At 42.5% G+C, this 18,881-nt stretch overlaps 1 protein-coding gene across 1 annotated transcript in view; it reads right to left on the bottom strand.

The window, feature by feature from the left end:
* LOC117879086 (lipoxygenase homology domain-containing protein 1-like) overlaps positions 1–18,881 on the bottom strand; it is a 151,618-nt gene that overhangs the window by 3,228 nt on the left and 129,509 nt on the right. Inside the window, exons 14-17 of the mRNA XM_034774038.1 lie at positions 14,676–14,811; positions 11,680–11,834; positions 7,552–7,712; positions 392–468 (exon numbers count right to left, since the gene is read on the bottom strand). Coding sequence (XP_034629929.1) covers positions 392–468; positions 7,552–7,712; positions 11,680–11,834; positions 14,676–14,811 — 529 coding nt within the window. The remainder of the gene's footprint in view (positions 1–391; positions 469–7,551; positions 7,713–11,679; positions 11,835–14,675; positions 14,812–18,881) is intronic.

Consider the following 18,881-nt stretch of genomic DNA (forward strand, 5'->3'; position numbering starts at 1 on the left):
CTGGTGCCTTAAAATCCCTATAAGGGAGGGTTGTCATCTTTGTCTTTTTTATTTTATTTTATTTTTGATTGGCTGAAATTCAGTGTCATTCAATGGAATTCACCCTGCACAGAAGGCAAATGTTTAAGGATCCAATCTCTAGTCATACAAAACAAGTCATTCTTAAAATTTCTTAAAAATTCTTTCCATTACACAAAAATGTGGCGGTCATCCTCTTGTAGGTGAATTAATCCCATTCATAAACTAGGATTTAAAGATCACAGATTTCCCCCCATATGGCTCAGCACACATTTCTTGGATGTTATTGGTATAAATATTGTAGTTTTCCTGTTGATTTAAAAATAAATAAATAGCCCAACCCAAAGCCTTCTTTATCCCAGACCAAACTCACTTTTCAGGATCGGTGAATCCCCAGCCGGTACTAACTCTCGAACAATCTGACCATCATCCTCATTTTTGTCAAGCCATCTGGTTTGCAAATAAAAGTAAGTTATCTCCTAATATTTACCACATTCGGGGTTTTTAAGGTCCAGACAAATATAACATGTAACAAAAAGTAACACTGTGTAGATAAAGTGACATTTTTAGGTGGCTATTCATCTGTGAAGAAGACGAGACCTAGTTCTCATGAGTGTGATCTAACCCTGCAGCAGTCACACATTAGTCTAAATTCTCGAAGAGCTAATATTTTCAAAAGGTCCATCTTCCATTTGAAATAGAGGTGCATCTATTGTGACTCACATTTGCATTTAAATAGAAGGTGTAAATTCAGCAGATACAAATCACTCCTGCAAACCGGGAGGCTGGGCCTTTTGAAAATCTTGCCCATTATCTGGAAATTCTTATTGTCTTTTATTCTGACAATAATATCAGATAAGGCTATTGACATCTTTTCTTATGACTGCCGATTCCTTTAGCTTTTCATCCTATGCTGTCTATGGGTAACCAGGAAACACTTCTCCTTCACCAGACAAGAGCTGAATTATATTATTGGACCTTGCCTCTTGATTCCAGAGCCGGATGTGCTGTGGAAGTAGCATGCTTCACCCTTGAGTGCTAACACAGGAGGGAGGGAGGAATATATTTGCATCACATCATTCATGTAACAGCAAATCATTAGGCTAATTAAGGAGAGACATCTGTTGCAAATAGAACTGTGGACTCAAACTTAAACTTAAAAGGAAGAGCTGTTTCCTTTAACCCCAAGGAGGAAGAAATTACAGCCAAAAGGAAAAAAAATATCATAATCATTTCAATACAGGTGTGGTATTCACAGAGATTTGCACTTCCCCGATCAGAAGATTGTAGCACAAATTATTTCAAAGTGTTAGATGTTGTTAAAAGTATCATTCTAGATTCATTGGTCCCACACAGGTCTAAGCTGGCCTTTTCAACCATCTAGCATCAGGTAATCAGAGCTGATTTCACAAAAGAGCTATACTAATGTTCTGAATTACCCAACTTATTTTTCTACTCTGCTTCATCCCTGCAGCTAAAAATACTGTTTTGAACCAATTGGGCTGAACAAAGAACAAGGGAGAAACTTTGGACATTTCACCGAGATTATTTAAAACCCTGGTAGAGAAAGGAGTTTGATAATGATTTCCAAAACTAGAAAGGGCGGGGGGGGGGGACGACGACAACAACATTAATTGGTTTGCATAAAGCACTTTTCAAAGGGACGACAGTGCTGTTGAGAAGTGCCAGATTGACAGCCCTGGAGGCTGAAGTCCTCTTTAGCCACTGAACAAGTGCAGGGCAGAAGCAGCGCAAGTTTCCCCACGCTGTCCTCCGTCAATGTGCTCCATCCTTACCCATGACACAAAGGGAGGGGGGAGCTCAGTTTCCATCATAGCCAATCTTCAGCCTTGCTGCTGAGACTGCCATTACAAGGAAGCCCATGAGGCAGTGGTTTAGGAATGTGAACAAATGTCAACTAACAATTAGAATGAGGCCATCTTCTCATTTCTCACAGGCCAAACAGTCATCGAGCTGTAACACCTTCAAAGTCACAACCACCTGGATTTGAATGGTGACCTAGAGGTGAAGGGATCCGGAGCCAAATCCAGAACCACCAACTCCCTTTCCCACCAGTTTTGCTATTTATTTATTTTTTTTAATTTCTCAGGTTCTAATGTCCTCCATCTGGAAAAAAAAAAGAGTTAGAATCTCCTTCCTCCCATCCCTGCACGCAGAAATAATATCAGCATAGGTGCTACTATGCGGAAGAAACAGTAGTATGCAGGAACACCAAACATGAAGCAAAACTCAGAGTTGGCAAGAGCACCAGGAATATTCTGTAGGCCAGAATTCGTAAGGGGAACATGAAATAGCCACCAGGATTTTGCAACAATATTAAGTGCACGGAAGCATGCAGAAAAGAGACACATGTAATGCCATTCCCCCACCCCAGGCTCCCCACTAATCTTTTGTTGGTTGTCGGGTATGTAATCTACCCAGTATTCTTCCCTTTCACTCTGTAAAACATGTGGCCATGTGTGTTGGAGAGGTTTAGCGGTAATTATATCAGCATGAAGAAATATCAGTTTAACACTGTGGTAGGTTATCAGGTGCAATGTTCGCCCTCGGTGATGAGTGAGAGGGACTGTAGGGTTATAGAAGCACAGCTATCTGTGTTGGAGAATGAGAGATTGATGTAAAGAATTGGAGCCAAGCGTGGAGAGTACGGAGGACACATGAAGAGCGTCTCAGAACGTATGTTTTATGGAAGGAAGTCTTTGTATTAGTTGTGGGTTTGGGGTTTTTTTACCTGTTGCAACTGATCCTTAGTACCTGTGTGTCGTGTAGTCCTTGATGATTCAGGGGTCCCATCCTTGGACAGGTATCCAACAACTAGGGGATTAAGTCATCACAAAAGTCAAGATGCCTCTGCATACATGGAACTTAAATGGGGTACCGCCAGAAAACAGAACTTAATTTCTGCCCACCCCACAATCCTCTAAATTCAGAATGCCCTTCAGGACGAGAGAAGCCCCTGAGATGGCCAACTTTATGCCAGTTGCTTTTTGTACTAATCTAGCATCAGTCATCTTGGAAGCTGCTTCTTCCATTGCTGGTGTATATGTGGTTGTTTTTGTACCCTTTGCTGTTGCTGGTGCAATCACCCAATATGGAGTGAATCCAAGGACACCTCCTGAGCCAAGGTGAGAGAATCAAAATGTCTTCCACAAGAAACAGAGCTTTGGGTGCAGAAGAGCAAATATTAACTGCTTCCTTGGTGGAGAAGGGAGTGCTGCAAGGGAATTTATGAAGGAAGACTTCTCCGGAGAAGAGCTTCACTCTTTGCCGGGGGCTACTGATGAAGAGGCAAGGAAGAGTTTAAATCATGTGTGGAAAGCTTGCTACAGGCTGGTGAAAAGTAAGATGGGGATAGACTACCAAGAGAAATGATTTAAGGCAGCTACCATTGCCCAATCTTGTGTTAGCCAAGAGAACAGCAGGCTGTGGCAAAGACACCATCCCTTCAAGCAGCGCAAGATGAAGACTTGTGAATAATGAGAGATGAGTGATTTTGATTTGAAACACATTCTTCTTTCTCCTTTTCTTCACAACGTGCCATTTTAATGTTGTTCCACGGAAGTCACAATGGAACGTCATAAAGCACTTGAATCTATATATTTGTTCCTTGTACGTCAAGCTCAAGATGCCTCCCATGCTCAGCAGCAAGGTTTGCAAAAATTCGGAGGGGCAAAAGAACTATGTATAATGAACAAGGTTTAGAATGATGTCAACTAGGTTATGGCATTAATGGATCAACACATTCTAAACACATCAGGCCATTTAAAATAGCATTCATTCGACCTAACAGCCAAAGTACTTGTTGAACAAAGTACTTGTAGAAGTACTTGGTTTGCAATGTAAAATCATCAATAATCCCTAGGTAGTTTATATACATCTGTCTAGATATTTCTAACATACACATACCTCACTCTGGTACCACTCTGAGTTGCACACACTCTATCAGACTAAAATGATGTGTTCTGTAATCCCATATTGCACAAATATTTACAAAACGCACAATGATGTGAAAACCACAGGAAGTTCAGAGATTCGGGTCAGGTTTGGACACTTATCCAAAGCTTATCACAAATATTCAGATTTCTTGGGTCTGCAAAGCTGAGCTAGAAATATCAAGCCATATCTCCAGCCGGTATAAAATCATTTCAATGGTGGTATAATGATTTACACCAGCTGAGGACCTGGCCTAACATGAGATTGGGCTGTCTTTGATTTCCATTTCATTTCTGCCAGGGATATTACTGGCTGTCAGCTCCTCCGTTCCTGGCTTTGCACTGAGCCCCACAATGAAAACGGAAAATAAAACCCCTAAGCTTTGATCCTCAAAATAGGTTCGGTTCTAGGTTTGGGTGGGAAAGGTGGTTTTTATTTTATTCAACCCTTTCATCTATCCTTTTTATTGTTAGCACTATTTATGTTTATAGCATCCAAACTGTAAGGTACTTATAATATACAGATGGCTTCAGTCATTGCACTGAATGGTTCAGTGATTCACTTTGAAAAAATCTGAATTATTCTAATGTCAGAAAGTCATAAAAGATTTCAAGGCATCTGAATGATGAGCTAGCACTCTGCAAAGAACACTCAGATATTAGAGGCACAAGATGGGTGAGGTAATATCGTTTATTGGACCAACTTCTGTTGGTGTGAGAGACAAGCTTTTGAGCTTACACAGAGCTCTTGGAAATGTACTTCAAAGGAGCATTTCTAATGCACTGACTCTGAGAATAACTATGAGCCATTACATTTTCTTCACAGCAACTATTTTGGTAGTTTAAAGTAGTTTAAAGTTTAAAGCACAGGACTGGGAGACATTACTCCGGGATTCTATTCCTGGCTCTGCCGCAAACTCACTGTTAATCCATTTAGTTTCTCTGTACCTCAGTTTGCTAATACTCCTTGTAGGACTGTTGTGATTTAATTAGTGGATGTTCCTCCAGTGCTACATAAATGCTTATTGTTAAAAGCTTTTAAATTTAAAAAAATCTTAGCCACAAAAATCTTATTACACATATAAATGAGAAGAACAAAACAGACTTCAGTGAGTTACGTGGATGGGAAATCCATGTTGATGTCCTTCTGGCATCAGAAATCATGAGAGCTGTGTAACCAACACCCCACAATGGAATTATATCCTATATCTCAGTGCATCCAGACCGGTGGGAGAAGGTTTAGCATTTTCTGCCCCAGTATGATCTGTTCCTGTTGGGAGAAAGTATTTTGTGCTCTGGCTGCGCTGGATCACAGCAGAAGCAGCTGAGCTCAGCACATGTCCTTGGACCAGTCCTAAGTAACAGCAGAAGGAAAATTATTTCCCCTGGACTTTGTCAATGTGCTATAGTAACAATTGAAGGTGATCAGGCCACAGAAGAAAAGGGTGATGGGTACAACAACATATCCACCAGCTATCAACAGATTGACTGAGACAGATGCTTCCCCTGGGCTTTCTGAATTGTAGTCTCTAACCTCTCACTACCACATGCTTGCCTTGGCTCACTGAGGAAGGGCTGCTCCTCCTAGCCAAGTTTCTAGAAGTATCTGTATCCTGGAGGAGCAGGCCCCTCTGAATGATATCCAGAGCAGCAAGGGAATTGGAGGTATCCCTGGCCAGCAGGAGTGGAAGCATCCAAACGCTGCAGGTCATGGACAAGTTTATTCATTCCTATGGAGGATGCAGTGAGTGAGCACCTTTGCCTACAGATACCTCCAGCCTCCACGACAACTGTAGACTGTCATTCTGCTCCACTTTCTCATGATCCTGCAGAAGACGCAGGCACCAGAGGCAGTGATAGGAACAGTGCTCCACTCACTCCCACTCTGTCAGTCATGTGACCATTTCCATCTGAGAGGAACGGATAATGGTGGCACAAGGACAGCAAAACAACCCACGTGAGTGACAATGGTCTCACTTGGACAACAGATCATGGAAAACACACGAAGAGCAGAATCCAATGATTCATGGAGTGAAGGCTGAATATGCAAACTGGATATTCTACAGTCAGGTCTTAATTTCCAGCCTCTTGTTTATAGTTGTTGTTTTTAACGGGCAATGAAATCTCTTCTATCACAACTGGACGGTGGGCCAAGTGCTTTACTGTAACCTTACTAGAACAGGATCTTCACCCCATGGTGGATGAAGGCCATTAATTAAGTGGCTTCAGTCATGAGGTTATTCAGAAGTAGTCATTAATGTGAGCTAGATGTATCACATGGCTAGACTTGTGAGGATCTCTGAAGATACTCAGCATAACAGCTCTCAATGTGGACATTTCATGTCCAAGTCAATGCCTGTCTGGTTACCACATTGTGTGTTAACTTATTAAATGGGTATTAAAAAGTGGCAACATCATAACATGATTGGTTTATTTTGTGATTAAGGAGGTTATAATTTGGAAACTTGACCAATTTTCACAATGAACGTGATGTTGCATCTCATGTCAAATTCTACATCACTGGCAAGTTGGCTCTGCTCTCCATTATGTGATGTGGCTTTAGTAATTCAGTGGGTCTAATTCTGAGCTCACATTGGTTTACACTCACTTCTGGGGAGTAATTGCTGGTTATACTGACATGAGATCAGAATCAGACCCAGTGGATTTACATTTGTTGGCAATTTGAGAATAATCAGATTAGTATATAAAATTCTACCGGTCCTGTGGGAAGAGAGCGCCTTTTTTTTTTTAAAAACAGCAATTCAGTGTTATTCAGTGGAATTCACCCTGCAAAGCGTGAAATCCTCTGCACAGAAAGGTGGGATTTGAAGGACCCAGGTGTCTATGTTAAAGCTGTGTCTGTTGTGTTTTCACCTAGCTATTGATTATTTGCACTCTTCACGTTGAGGCAGATACTGGTTAGCACTTGTGTGTAGGATGTGAAAATGAGTGCTAGCTATAACTTCTCCAAGGGAAGCTTCAACTACAGCACCTTCTTTTCAGCCACTTATTGTCTTGAGGAAAGAGAAGAATACATGTGTAACTTGCCTGGATGGCACAGTCACGGCCCTTTTCTCTACCCGCCCTTGTGCAATATGCACTTCCGTTCAAGTGGTGAGTTTTTCATGACAGCATCTTATTGATTTTGCATACTCCCAACAAGAGACTAGCATGCCACAGCTCTCAGGACCATGGGACATGCATGTGAGGGCAGAAGAAGGCTCCACATCTGCAACAAAACTAGGTGGCTTCAGTAACAATGAGTGTGTTCCTGCACCAGCAGGTTGAATTAACATTGGTTTCATCATTGGAAGGTGGCATTTTGTCTCTGGGAAATCCTCAGCACCATTGGGTTAATCACTGTAAAGTTTATTCTTCAGATTGCTGCCTATTTAGTAGGAGAGGGCAATATTATACTTAATCTCCCAATCCACACATTTTGCTTTCAGGCCAAGCAAACAAATTATCTGGCAGGATTTAGATGAGCTCAGAAGATTCCAGCCCTGAACAGTAATTAGGCTCTTGAAAGTGTGACAAATCAATAAATAAAGGCATAATTTGAGAGCATCATTTCCAGTACCTGTAGCATGGGAATTCCACAGCCTGATTTTCTGGCTGCCCTTCTTCCCTCACTATCACTTTGTCAAGGTACCAGCCACTGCTTCCTCCTTTGCCATCATGCCCTATCCTCACCCTCCTCACCTGCTTCAGAGTCACAGCTTCAATGTAGAACTCATCAGCCTTTGGCAGAGAGAAAAATAAACAAGATTAGGCAATATGGCTCCTAAGAAACAAAATGAAACACAAGCATTTATTACTGCGATCAAACCAATCCCAGAGCTGCAGGATGTAGAAGATCCCTCAGAAGCAGGTGAATGGATTAAGTTCAAGTTAATCTACCAAAGAATAAACCAGAACATCTGTGCTAGCTTCATCGGGTGGGATTGATAAAGCAATGGCAGCCAGAGCTTTTGGGTGCTTACTCCTACCCATAGTCTCATACCTCATCCTAGTAGGGAGGAAAGATGGTCCAGTTCTAAGGGTGTTGGCCTGGGACCTGGGAAACCCACGTTCCATTCTCTACTCTGCCTCAGACTTCCTGGGGGAGCTAGGGTAAATCACCTAGTCTCTCTCTGCCTGAGTTCTCCAACTATAAACTGAGATGGTACCTCCTCACCCCAGGGGGGCACTCTGAAGCTAAATACATGTAAAGATTGTGAGGTATTCAGATACTCCAGTAATGGGGACCATATAAAGAAAAATTATTACAAAAATATCAGCCATTTCAAAATATGTTTTAAAAGTTTTCAGCAAAACTGTCCTTTCAAAAAAAGGCAGCAAAAACATACTACTGAACTTTTAAGTGTTAAAAATAATGGGTGTGCTTGTGTACGCAAAAATTACGTACATAATAAAGGGTCACAGGATCAGACTCACAAATATCTATTCACTGATCAAAATCTGCAGGTTTGACCTAACTTAATGAAGTTGGCTATGCTGGACCTGATTCTGAGCTCACTGACCATACAATGGTGTAAATAAATGAGCGCTTACCATACTCTGGTATAAATTAAGTCAATGAAATTACACCAGTGCAACCTGCAAATGTATACGAACTAAACTGGTTTAACCCTTGCTTACATCAGTTTAGCTTGCATCACTAAACTACCCACTTGAGCTAAACTAATATAAGCTAGGGTTAAACTGGTTTAAATGCATCTAGATTAGAGGTTTGCACTTTTTTATTTTTACTTATTTTTATTTGTTTTTTATTTATTTTTAATTTTTAATTGATTGATTAATTCATTAAATTTATTTAAACTAGTGCATTTTTTTGAATGGACAAGTTCTGTTTGGTCAGAGTTAAGCCCTGTAGATCTTTCTGTTTCACTCACCAGCTTTCAGTTCACCCTGCCAAAAGAACAATTATTCTTTAATACATCCCAAGTTAGTTTATATAGTCTGGCTGCTATTACAGCATGAGCAGGATTTCAAAAATTTATTTTTGCTATTATCCACTGTTTATTTCATGCAAATTGCCATACAAAGCATTTTTATAAGTCAGAAACTAGTTATCTGTGTTTAAAAAATGTTTCTGGCTGAAATGAACAAAGATGATGATGATTTTGGAACACCACAGAAGCAGGCTTCCAACTAACAGAAAAATGAGACTTGCTTTGCTATTATTTGGTAAGAGGTAACTTTTCCTCCAGTTTAAAAAATTGTTACATTGTTACCGGAATAAATCATCCCATATTTTTTAAGTTCTTCTTACATTTTGGGCCTACTTTTCAAAACTGGGCCTATAAATAGGGTCTGAAAAAATATGTATGTGCATATATTACACTTGCAAAATGCACATTTACATGAGTAAATATGCAATTGCATACACAGTTTTCAAGCACAGCTACGCATCCTGCCATGCAAATGCCAACTGCGTGCACAAATACAGGTTTTGTAGACACAATAAGGGCTCGGTTCTGCATCCTGGGAGCCCCCAAAACACCCTGTGACGTCTAAGAATTTCAGTGGGAGTTTGGAAGCTCTAGAAATGTAAAATCAGGTCCCATCTGTGAATGTGTATTTTGCAGTCACAATTTAAATGGCCAATTTTGAAAATCTCACCTTTCCTATTTACATTTTCTTGCCACTTAAAATTTTTAATTAAAAATTACTTAAAAAAAATCCACACACAAATGGCGAATTTGAGTGATTCTCTGATCAGATTCTCAAATTCTTCCCTTAGAGATGCATGCCTGGCTTTTAACAGCTTAAACTGAAAACCAGAAATCTAAAGTGTTAGGCACAATTGAATGCATATTAAGTAGGTTGACCCCATGGGACAGATCAGTGCATTATTTGCTAGTTAACGATGCATTGGCCTTAGCTACTTTTGAGTCTTTCTATTATTCTATGCTTTGCACAGAATCAGTGCACAGTGTCCATCCCTGGCCATTTCACGCTCCTCCAGGGAGGACAGAAAAACACATGATATTCTGACAAGAAAATAACTGCATGAATAAGACATGAAAATTTGGTGTGGCAATGCGAGTGGGGTGGAAATGAGAATAAAGCATACAGAGGAAACATTTTATTGAAGAAATAAGCTGCAAATGTTAACAGGAAAGGTAATTAACCATTGGAACAACTTACCAAAAGTTGTGGTGGATTCTCCATCATGGGCAATTTTTAAACCAAGATGGGATGTTTTTCTAAAAGAGGTGCTCTAGTTCAAACAGGAATTAATTCAGGGAAGTTCTACGGCCTGTGTTAACCAGGAGGTCAGACTAGATTCTCACAAATGGTCCCTTTTGGTCTTATAATGAATTTCTGACTTTTACCTGCAACATTCTGCTCTTCCCACCCCTCCCCAAATAGCCTGCTCTCCCCAACATCAGATCATGGGGGAAGTCTGTCTTTCATTCTTGGAGGACTGATGAGTTTCCTAGAATTCTTCCTCTCCAGGAAACCATCACGACAGTCAACGTTCAGCCTAGAGACCAAAACGAGAGTCGCTTCCTTACAGGATGCTATGAATGTGCTCACTGCAGTCTTCCATGTGGGTGGGGGGGGGGAAGTCTTTGTCCAGCTAGCTGAAAGACAAGGGGCATTGCCCCTATAATGGGTGAGGAGGTAGGGAAAAGCTTACAGGCATGGGCAGGAAGAGTAGGAAGCAATTGGGGCCAGGTCAGAAGGTAACTGCTCTGCCCTTCCTGCTGACCGGAAGAGTGGAGGCCAGGGGTATTTATATCCCATGCAGCCCTGGGGAGGCCCTTTTTTACCTGCATTGGGCTCATATAGCAAAAGGACCAGTCCCTCTCTTGACCCACTGTGGGCATTACACTAGTTGCCCTTTTCCTTAGGGCGCTGGGAAGGAATTTTTTCCTCACTGCCAGATTGGCCAAGGCAGGGTGGGTTTTCTCACCTTTCCCACAGCAGGTCTGAGACCATGTGAGGTGGAGCAGGGGCATGCAACTAATGCCACTGAGTATGTAAAAGTTGTGGTGGATGTCCAGGGCAGGTATTCAGTATGGAAGGGACCATGGTTATCGGATGAAATAGATTGGAAAAGAATATGATGGAAAGTGTCCCTTAAGGGAGCTGAGTAAGAGGGGATTGGGGTTCCTGTGTCTCATACAGTGGGGAGCTGGACGCACCCGCCTTTTATAGCGCCCTTACCCCTCTTATGAGAGGAGGGCGGCGGGGTCCCAGCAGCAGGATAACTGGGACTTAGTTGGGGATCATGTGGAAATGATTAAGGAAAGGATGATGACCTGCATTGTACAATTGGTTATCAGGTACTCCACATCCATTGCCTCCTGTCTTTCTTCTGGGGTGGCCAGACCATGCACATCCAGACATTGTCAAGCAAAGGGCACTCCTCCTTCTTGCCATCCTCCTCACCTAACCCTCTCCACTCAAACCTATCAGGACACCTCTGCCATGCACATGATTTCCACTGACCCCCACTGTCCCAAGGAGTATCAGTGCCAAGCTTGCAGCTGAATCTCCTGAGGTTGCAGCTGCTCCTATGCCTCAGTGCAACATGTAGCTCCTGTGATTCAAGATGGTATCGACAACGTTTTAAACAGTCCTAGAAACTACATTCCCCCAACCCCATTGCCAAAGGAGCTCAGCTAGTTGCCAGCCGTCGCACGTTTTAAGCAGCATGCTCAGACAGGCTTAAGGGGCCACAGTGCCAACTTACACTGCCTTTCTCAAATTTATTCATGGTGTTTATGCTGTTGAAGAGGATACGTTCCCCAGTATCTCCCTGGTCCCCAATGAGATTGACGAAGACATTGGCGTCTGTTCCGCTTCCGCTTACTGTCCCGGTGCAGACGGTCACCCGGTACTTTATCACTGGGAAGACACAAATTAATAAAGCAACTTCAGAATGCAATTTATTGCAATTGAAATTTATTTCATTTTCCATAATTAATTCCAAACATTCTGATTCACAGCTCAAACTTTCACTTTGTAATTTTGCTGATGTATTGACTTTTACTTTACTAATGCCGCAAGTCAGTACATTGCTACAGAAAAAAGGGGGGAAAAACAAAGTATAAATACCAGCTCTGGTTTCCCTTTCTTGCACGCTACCAAAGCATTCAGATGGGAAAGTTGGTTGCAAACTTGAGAAAGAGCTTCAGGGCGAAGAGACTTCAAACCCACCAATAAACAGACTTATACGTTTTAGAAAGAGAGAATCCAGCTTTAGGCTTCCTTTCTATTTTTTCCCATTCTTTGCAAGCCAGCCAATCAGCTACAGGAGTGACCTGAAAGCGCTCGAGAAGATACATGTGAGCTAGTTAGAGCCAGAGACTGTAACAACAGATTTTCAAAACTAACCAAAGAGAGGTGCAAACAAACTCACTCACCTGTATGCAGTACAATTGCTACTGAGCTACATGAAGCTCGGCACCTTGCAAGAGTTTGCAAAGTAATCAATTCGTACAACAATCCCTGTGAGGCAGGTAGACATCATCATCCCCACTGAAAGGTAATAAAGGGACAAAGCAGCCCATCTCGTGCAGCTGTACAGGAGACTAAGGGTACGTCTATACTTACCTCCGGGTTCGGCGGTAAGCAATTGATCTTCTGGGATCAATTTATCGCAACTTGTCTAGACGCGATAAATCGATCCCGGAGGTGCTCGCCGTCGACGCCGGTACTCCTGCTCCGCGAGAGGAGTACACGGAGTCGACGGGGGAGCCTGCCTGCCGTGTGTGGACCCGCGGTAAGTACCTTGTAGTTCGAACTAAGATACTTCGACTTCAGCTACATTATTCACGTAGCTGAAGTTGCGTATCTTAGTTCGAACTGGGGGGTTAGTGTGGACCAGCCCTAAGAGACTTGCTCCAGTGCTTAACTATCCTTCGAGTTTAAAAGTTTTTCCCCCCCTAATATCCAACCTAAATCTCCCTTGCTGCAAACTGAGCTGATTACTTCTTGTCCTACCCTCAGTGGATATGGAGCACAATTGATCACGATCCTATTTATAACAATCTTCTACATATTTGAAATCATATCAAATCTCCCTTCAGCCTTCTCTTCTCTAAACATGCCTGATTCTTTCAACCTTCCATGTTTTCTAACCCTCTTTCAATTTTTGTTGCTCTCCTTTCGACTCTCTCTGGCTTGTTCACTTCTTTCTTAAAGTGTGGTGCCCGCAACTGGGCACAGTACTCCAGCTGAGGCCTCACCAGTGCTGAGTAGAGTGGAACATCTCCCATGTCTTATATGTGATACTACTGTTAATAAATTCCAGAATGACATTTGTCTTTTCCACAGCAGCATCATGCTGTTGACGCATTTTGAATTTGTGATCCTCTATAACCCCCCAGATCCTCTTCTGTTGTACCACTGCCTAGCCAGTTATTCACCATTTTATATTTATGCATTGGATTTTTCCTTCCTAAGTGTAGTATTTTTCATTTAATAGCATTTCATCTTATTGATTTCAGACCAGTTCTCCAATTTATCAAGATCATTTTGAATCCTCCAAAGTGCTTGCAACCCCTCCCAGCTTGGTGTCACCCACAAATTTTATAAGCATACACGTCACTCTGTTATCCAAGTCATTAATGAAAATATTGAATAGTACCAGACTCAGGACTAAGTCCTATCAGGACCCCACTAGATCCATCCTCCCAGTTTGACAGTGAACCATTGATAACTACTCTGAGTAGAGTCTTTCATAATCTAGCCCTTAGATATCTAAATGCAAGTTTAGGCACATTAAATGCTCAAGCCTGAAACTTGGCTGAACAGTAGAACTAAAACAGCATCAGCCGGTGCTCCCTAACAAATAAACTTTTTTAACTCAGGCCTCCTCTTCATAGCTGATTAAAAATAAATTTCAAAACCCAGTGTGACATTTTAATAACATTTGCAATTACAATTATTCTTCATGCTTACAGATCACTGAGTTCTCAAGAATTTCCATACGAGATCAGACTCATGCAATGGTCCAGATAGTCCAGTGTCCTGTCTCCAACACTGACCAGCACCAGATGTTACAGAGGTGCAAGAAGGTGCAGGAAACCCCACAGCAAGTAGATGTGCAGTATCCTCCCCCCCTCACAGAAAGTCTCTGTTAAGTAAGTTTAATGCTTCTGAAATACAGTTGAGAGGTTGTACTCAGTGATTCAGTTCTAAAAGCAATAGGATGGAATTCTTCTTGAATAAACGGAGTCCTGTTAAGCTCCTTCATTAAAGCTACAGGTGATAAACATATATTTGAGTACTTGCATGTAACGAAAGGTGCCCATTTCCTTGTGTGTATAGATAAAAATATAGTGTATACCCTTTTGGTGTATATATCTTTACAAAACTTTTTAGACCCCATTTCAGTGAAGCATTTAAATATTTTTATATAGACACACACACATTCAAATCTTGTACTTTCCATTTAAAAATGGACTGGAAATTGCATAAGTAGAAAGAAAATACACTTTAAAGAACAACTGTGTTCTGGCCTGATCTTTCCCATCTCTACTGTTAAGTCAGCTCAAAACAGAGCCTACAATTTCAAACACTTTGTGCAGCTAATGGTGCAAAAATAAAATCCCGTAGGAAAATCAGTGCCAAAAAAAGAGGCTAATTGAATTGCACAGGTCTATCTGTGCATCACTGAAACAAAGAGGATTTATTTCTATTCAGTCACTAAACAAGCCTCTATAAGGAATCCTTGATTCTTACCTGGCATGACTTCAGTCACTAGAGGTCCCTCTGCAGGGAGCTCCCTGATGATCTCATTGTCGTCTTCATTTACATCCAGCCAACGGCCACAGTTGAACGTATATTTCTCTTTTGTCAGCGTTTTCAGCAGAGTTATCTTAATTAAACCGAAACACCACATGAGTTAGCAGGCTTAAAAACAAAAATGACAAGTTCCCAATGAGCTCTGCCAGGGGAGGAAGGGTAGGTTCAGAGCGACGAAGGAATAAGTATTAATAATTAGAGAGCCTATTCAGGTTCGCCTACTATGCTCATCATTGGGGTATATGAGCACCTTCCAGAATTAGGACATTGAACAAAGAGACTAACGTCTGTCAAATCTGATTCCTTTTCATTCCTTTCCTTCTCCACCCTCCTGAAGGCAAAGCCATTGATTCAATCACATCTGCCCTCCCCCCAAAAAAACTTAGAAAAAAGTTTTGATCAAGCTCGTTATTATTCAGAATTTCTTATGTGCTCACACTATGCCCAGCGCTATACAGACAACATAGAGATAACATACAGATAATCTATGACCTGAGGAGATTGCAAGTTCAAAACAGAAAGACGCAGAACAGGCAGGATACCCTGTGTGGAATGACTGGGATTTTTGTTTAAATGTATCTATTATTGTTGGATTGTGTATCAGGAAGAAGTGAGTCTGTAGGAGAGAGATGAATGGAGAGAGGGTGGTGGCTTGGTGATCAAAATAATGTCCAGTGCCGAAGGGCCAACATGGAAAAAGCCATCTGAACTTTGCAGCTTGGGCTCATCTTTACTAAGAAATAATGAGGGTAACTATTAAAAGTACAACTGACACTCCGAATTTGGAAGGAAAAAAATCCCATTTTCCCTGAGTAGCTTTTCTCCCCCTCCGTTAGTCCAGCCCATCTTCCAGTGTGAAGACCTCCCTGCCCAGCAGCCTCATGGAATAAGAAATGTTGTGACCTGCTGTCCTCAGCATTTTCTACATGGTTTCATTGACAAATGTGCAACCCACATGACCTAATTGTGTTTATTACATAGTGCTTAAGGGCCAACCAAGAACAAGGCCCCATTGTGCTAGGTGCAGTACAAACACAGAGTAGTAGATGGTCTCTGTCCTTAAGATCTTTCAATATCAATAGACAAGAAGACACAGGGTGAGGGTAAGAGTATAAAACACAAGCAGAGTGAACAATGTGATGGCGGGAAAACATAGCGAAAACATGGCTCCCATCATCTCAGAGCTCTTCATCTTCCCTCCCAAACCCTCCCTGCTATCTCCTTTCTCAATCACCACAGACAACTCCACCATTCTGCCTGCCGCTCATGCCTGTAACCTGGGTGTCATCTTCAAGTAGGACCTCTCATTAAGTCCTCATATCCAGGCTACGTCTAAATCTTGCTGATTCTTTCAGGATAACATTGCTAAAATACGGCCTTTCCTGTCCTTCCACAACAGCTTAAGTTCTTGTCCAGGCTCTCATCATCTTGTGTCATGATTACAGCAACAGCCCTTTCTCTGACCTGGACAAATGTAATCTTGCCATGTTCATATCCATTCAGAATGCTGCTGCAAAGATCATTTTCCTAGCCCATCACTTTGACATTGTCACCCTCTCTTGGCATCCCTCCACTGGCTCCCCCTTCTCTATCACATCAAACATAAGCTACTTGTTTTCACATTCTGTGACTTTTATGACCTGACCTCACCCTACCTATCATCTCTCATCCAGTATCGAAAGTTTGACTCCCGCCTCCAATCAGCCCATGACGCCAGCCTCCATCGCCCATTTGTTACATTGTCAAACAAGCACCTTTGTGCTTTCTCCAGAACTTCCTCCCCTCCTCGCCACTTGGGAGGAGATTCAAAACCTCTTTAAAACTCTCCTTTGCTGTAAGGCCTACACAAAACTTGACAACAATTAGGTGGCTGGTGTGCTGAAACCACTGCCTACCACGCTGACTAATACTGCCTCCTTGTTTCCTTGTACTCCCCCATTTGTCTGTCTGTATCCATCTGTTGTCTCACGTCTTTTATTTAGACTTAGACTGTAAGCTCTGTTTTTGTGTTCTGTGTTTGTACAGCGCCTGGCGCAATGGGGTCCTGGTCCATGAGTGGGGCTTGCAGGTGCTACGGCAATACAAATAAATAAATAATAATAATCAACATATTAGTTCCACTATTTTGGGAGGGGTAAAGGGGGTTAGTTAGGAGGGGATCAGCTAAACAGAAAGAAAAGGAAAGGAAGGGGGCAAAGGGAATGGGGCAGAGAAGGAGAGAGTAAGGGGGACAGATGTGGACTAGAGCTGAGGTCAAGGGACTGTGAGGGAGGAGGGGAAGGTTGGAACAACCAGCCAATTAGCACAGGGAGGAGAAAGTCCAGTTAAAACTGCTCTGAATGTCTAAGATCCAGAGGTCCCTGCTTTGGCTGCTTCTGGTCCTCCCAGCTAGAATCTCTGGTTGGCTGCTCTCTGCAATCTTTTCCAAAGGCCACATGGCACAGGGGAAGGAGGCACCATCTGCATACTAGTCCTATTGCTACTATGATGCCACAAGCCTGGAAAAGATCATCTCCTGGATAAAAAGTAGCAGGCTCACACTCAACCCGGCAAGACCAAAGTGACCAGGTCAATAGGGTTAAACACTTTGAAAAACATGCTGGGAGACTGTCCTCATCTTCCATTGCAGGCGTACACCCCTTCATCCCTGCTCATCAGAATGTGATCTGGGACCTTGGGGTCTTGTTTCACACATCACGATACCCTAGAGGATCACATAGCATCAGTGACAAAAACAATTTTTTTCCCCATGTCCAGCTTGCTAAGAAATGCCTCCCCTTCCTCCCAGACAAGGACATCACCATGGCAATCTACGCATTTGTCACCTCCAGGCCTGGTTACTGCAATTCACCTGTACCTGAACTTGAAGACAAAAACAACACAAAGGCTCCAGCTTGTATAAAATGTAGAGGCCTGGCTTCTCCATGGACTAGGCCATTGTGCTCCAGTCCCTCCATGGGCTCGCAGTCTGTTTCCACTTCCAGTTCAGGACCTTGATCATTATTAGTAGTTTAGGTCCCAGTTATATTAGAGACTGCATCATCATCTACAAACGGCCAAGACAGCTGCACTCTACTGAGACAATGCAGATCATAAAGCCAGGAAGAAGTGTGAGAGAGCTGGAAATATGGTGTTCTTGGTCAAGGGAAACAGCTATGGAACAAACTACCAGAGAACACTGGACACCCAAAATCTGAACACGCTGCAAGTCTTCTTTGTTTGATAAAGACTGACCAGAATGACAGTTATAACAATCCCCATGTGAAAAAATCCTCAACCTTCCACCCTCCCCGCAAAAAGTTACCCGACACAGATCTTCCTATTAGGGAAGAGGAGGAGCTGGAAACTCCATGAACTCCAGTATGGACCATGCCATGCCAATTAATTTGACTTTGGAGGCACTCAGATACTACAGTGATGGATGCCCGTGTGAAACCCTACAGTAGAAAGTTTCAGTGGTGCTGCCAACTTCATACATGCTGAGTTGAGTGGTGGTATGGTGAAGCAACATGCCAGAACCAGGCATGGTAACACACAGACTCTGGGGCAGAAGCCAGGATAGACATCTCAGTTCCACTAAATGTAGAAATGGTCACGTGAAAAATGGTCCCACCAGCTCTAGTAAATCCTGGTGACCTCCAGATTCTTTCTGGTGCTCCACAAAGAGGCTGCATTTGTGGCTTGCGCTCCAAAGAACGGCACACCGAGATAAATCTATTGTGGGAACATGTCATTTCCCGGAGTCCAATAATTATCTTCGGGCAACTAGCTGAGGGTCCTCTGGAATCCCATAATTCCCCATGGTTTGTTCCTTGCCCTAGTGATGGAGAACTGAATACATAACTTTCCAGAACCCATTCTAAACATTCCTAGCTTCCCACTGGGGTTACTCAAGAGCTCCCTCACTTAAATGAGGGAGTGTCCTGGAGGGAGCAAGACAAGACCATTTCATCTGATATAAAGACGATATATTCCCACACCAGCCCCACTTATTGCTCGCAACAGGCAGGGAAGGGAGTGAATGGAGTCCTCTGAGAGCGACAAAGTGGGGATTCCTCCTCAGTAGGGCATCATCCCCTCCTTCAGGAGAAAAAGCGACAGCAAGCGAAGACTCACGAAGCACAAATAATTCTGGATGTATCT

The sequence above is a fragment of the Trachemys scripta genome, chromosome 6 (genome assembly GCF_013100865.1).
Source record: "Trachemys scripta elegans isolate TJP31775 chromosome 6, CAS_Tse_1.0, whole genome shotgun sequence".
NCBI classification, from domain to species: Eukaryota; Metazoa; Chordata; order Testudines; family Emydidae; genus Trachemys; species Trachemys scripta.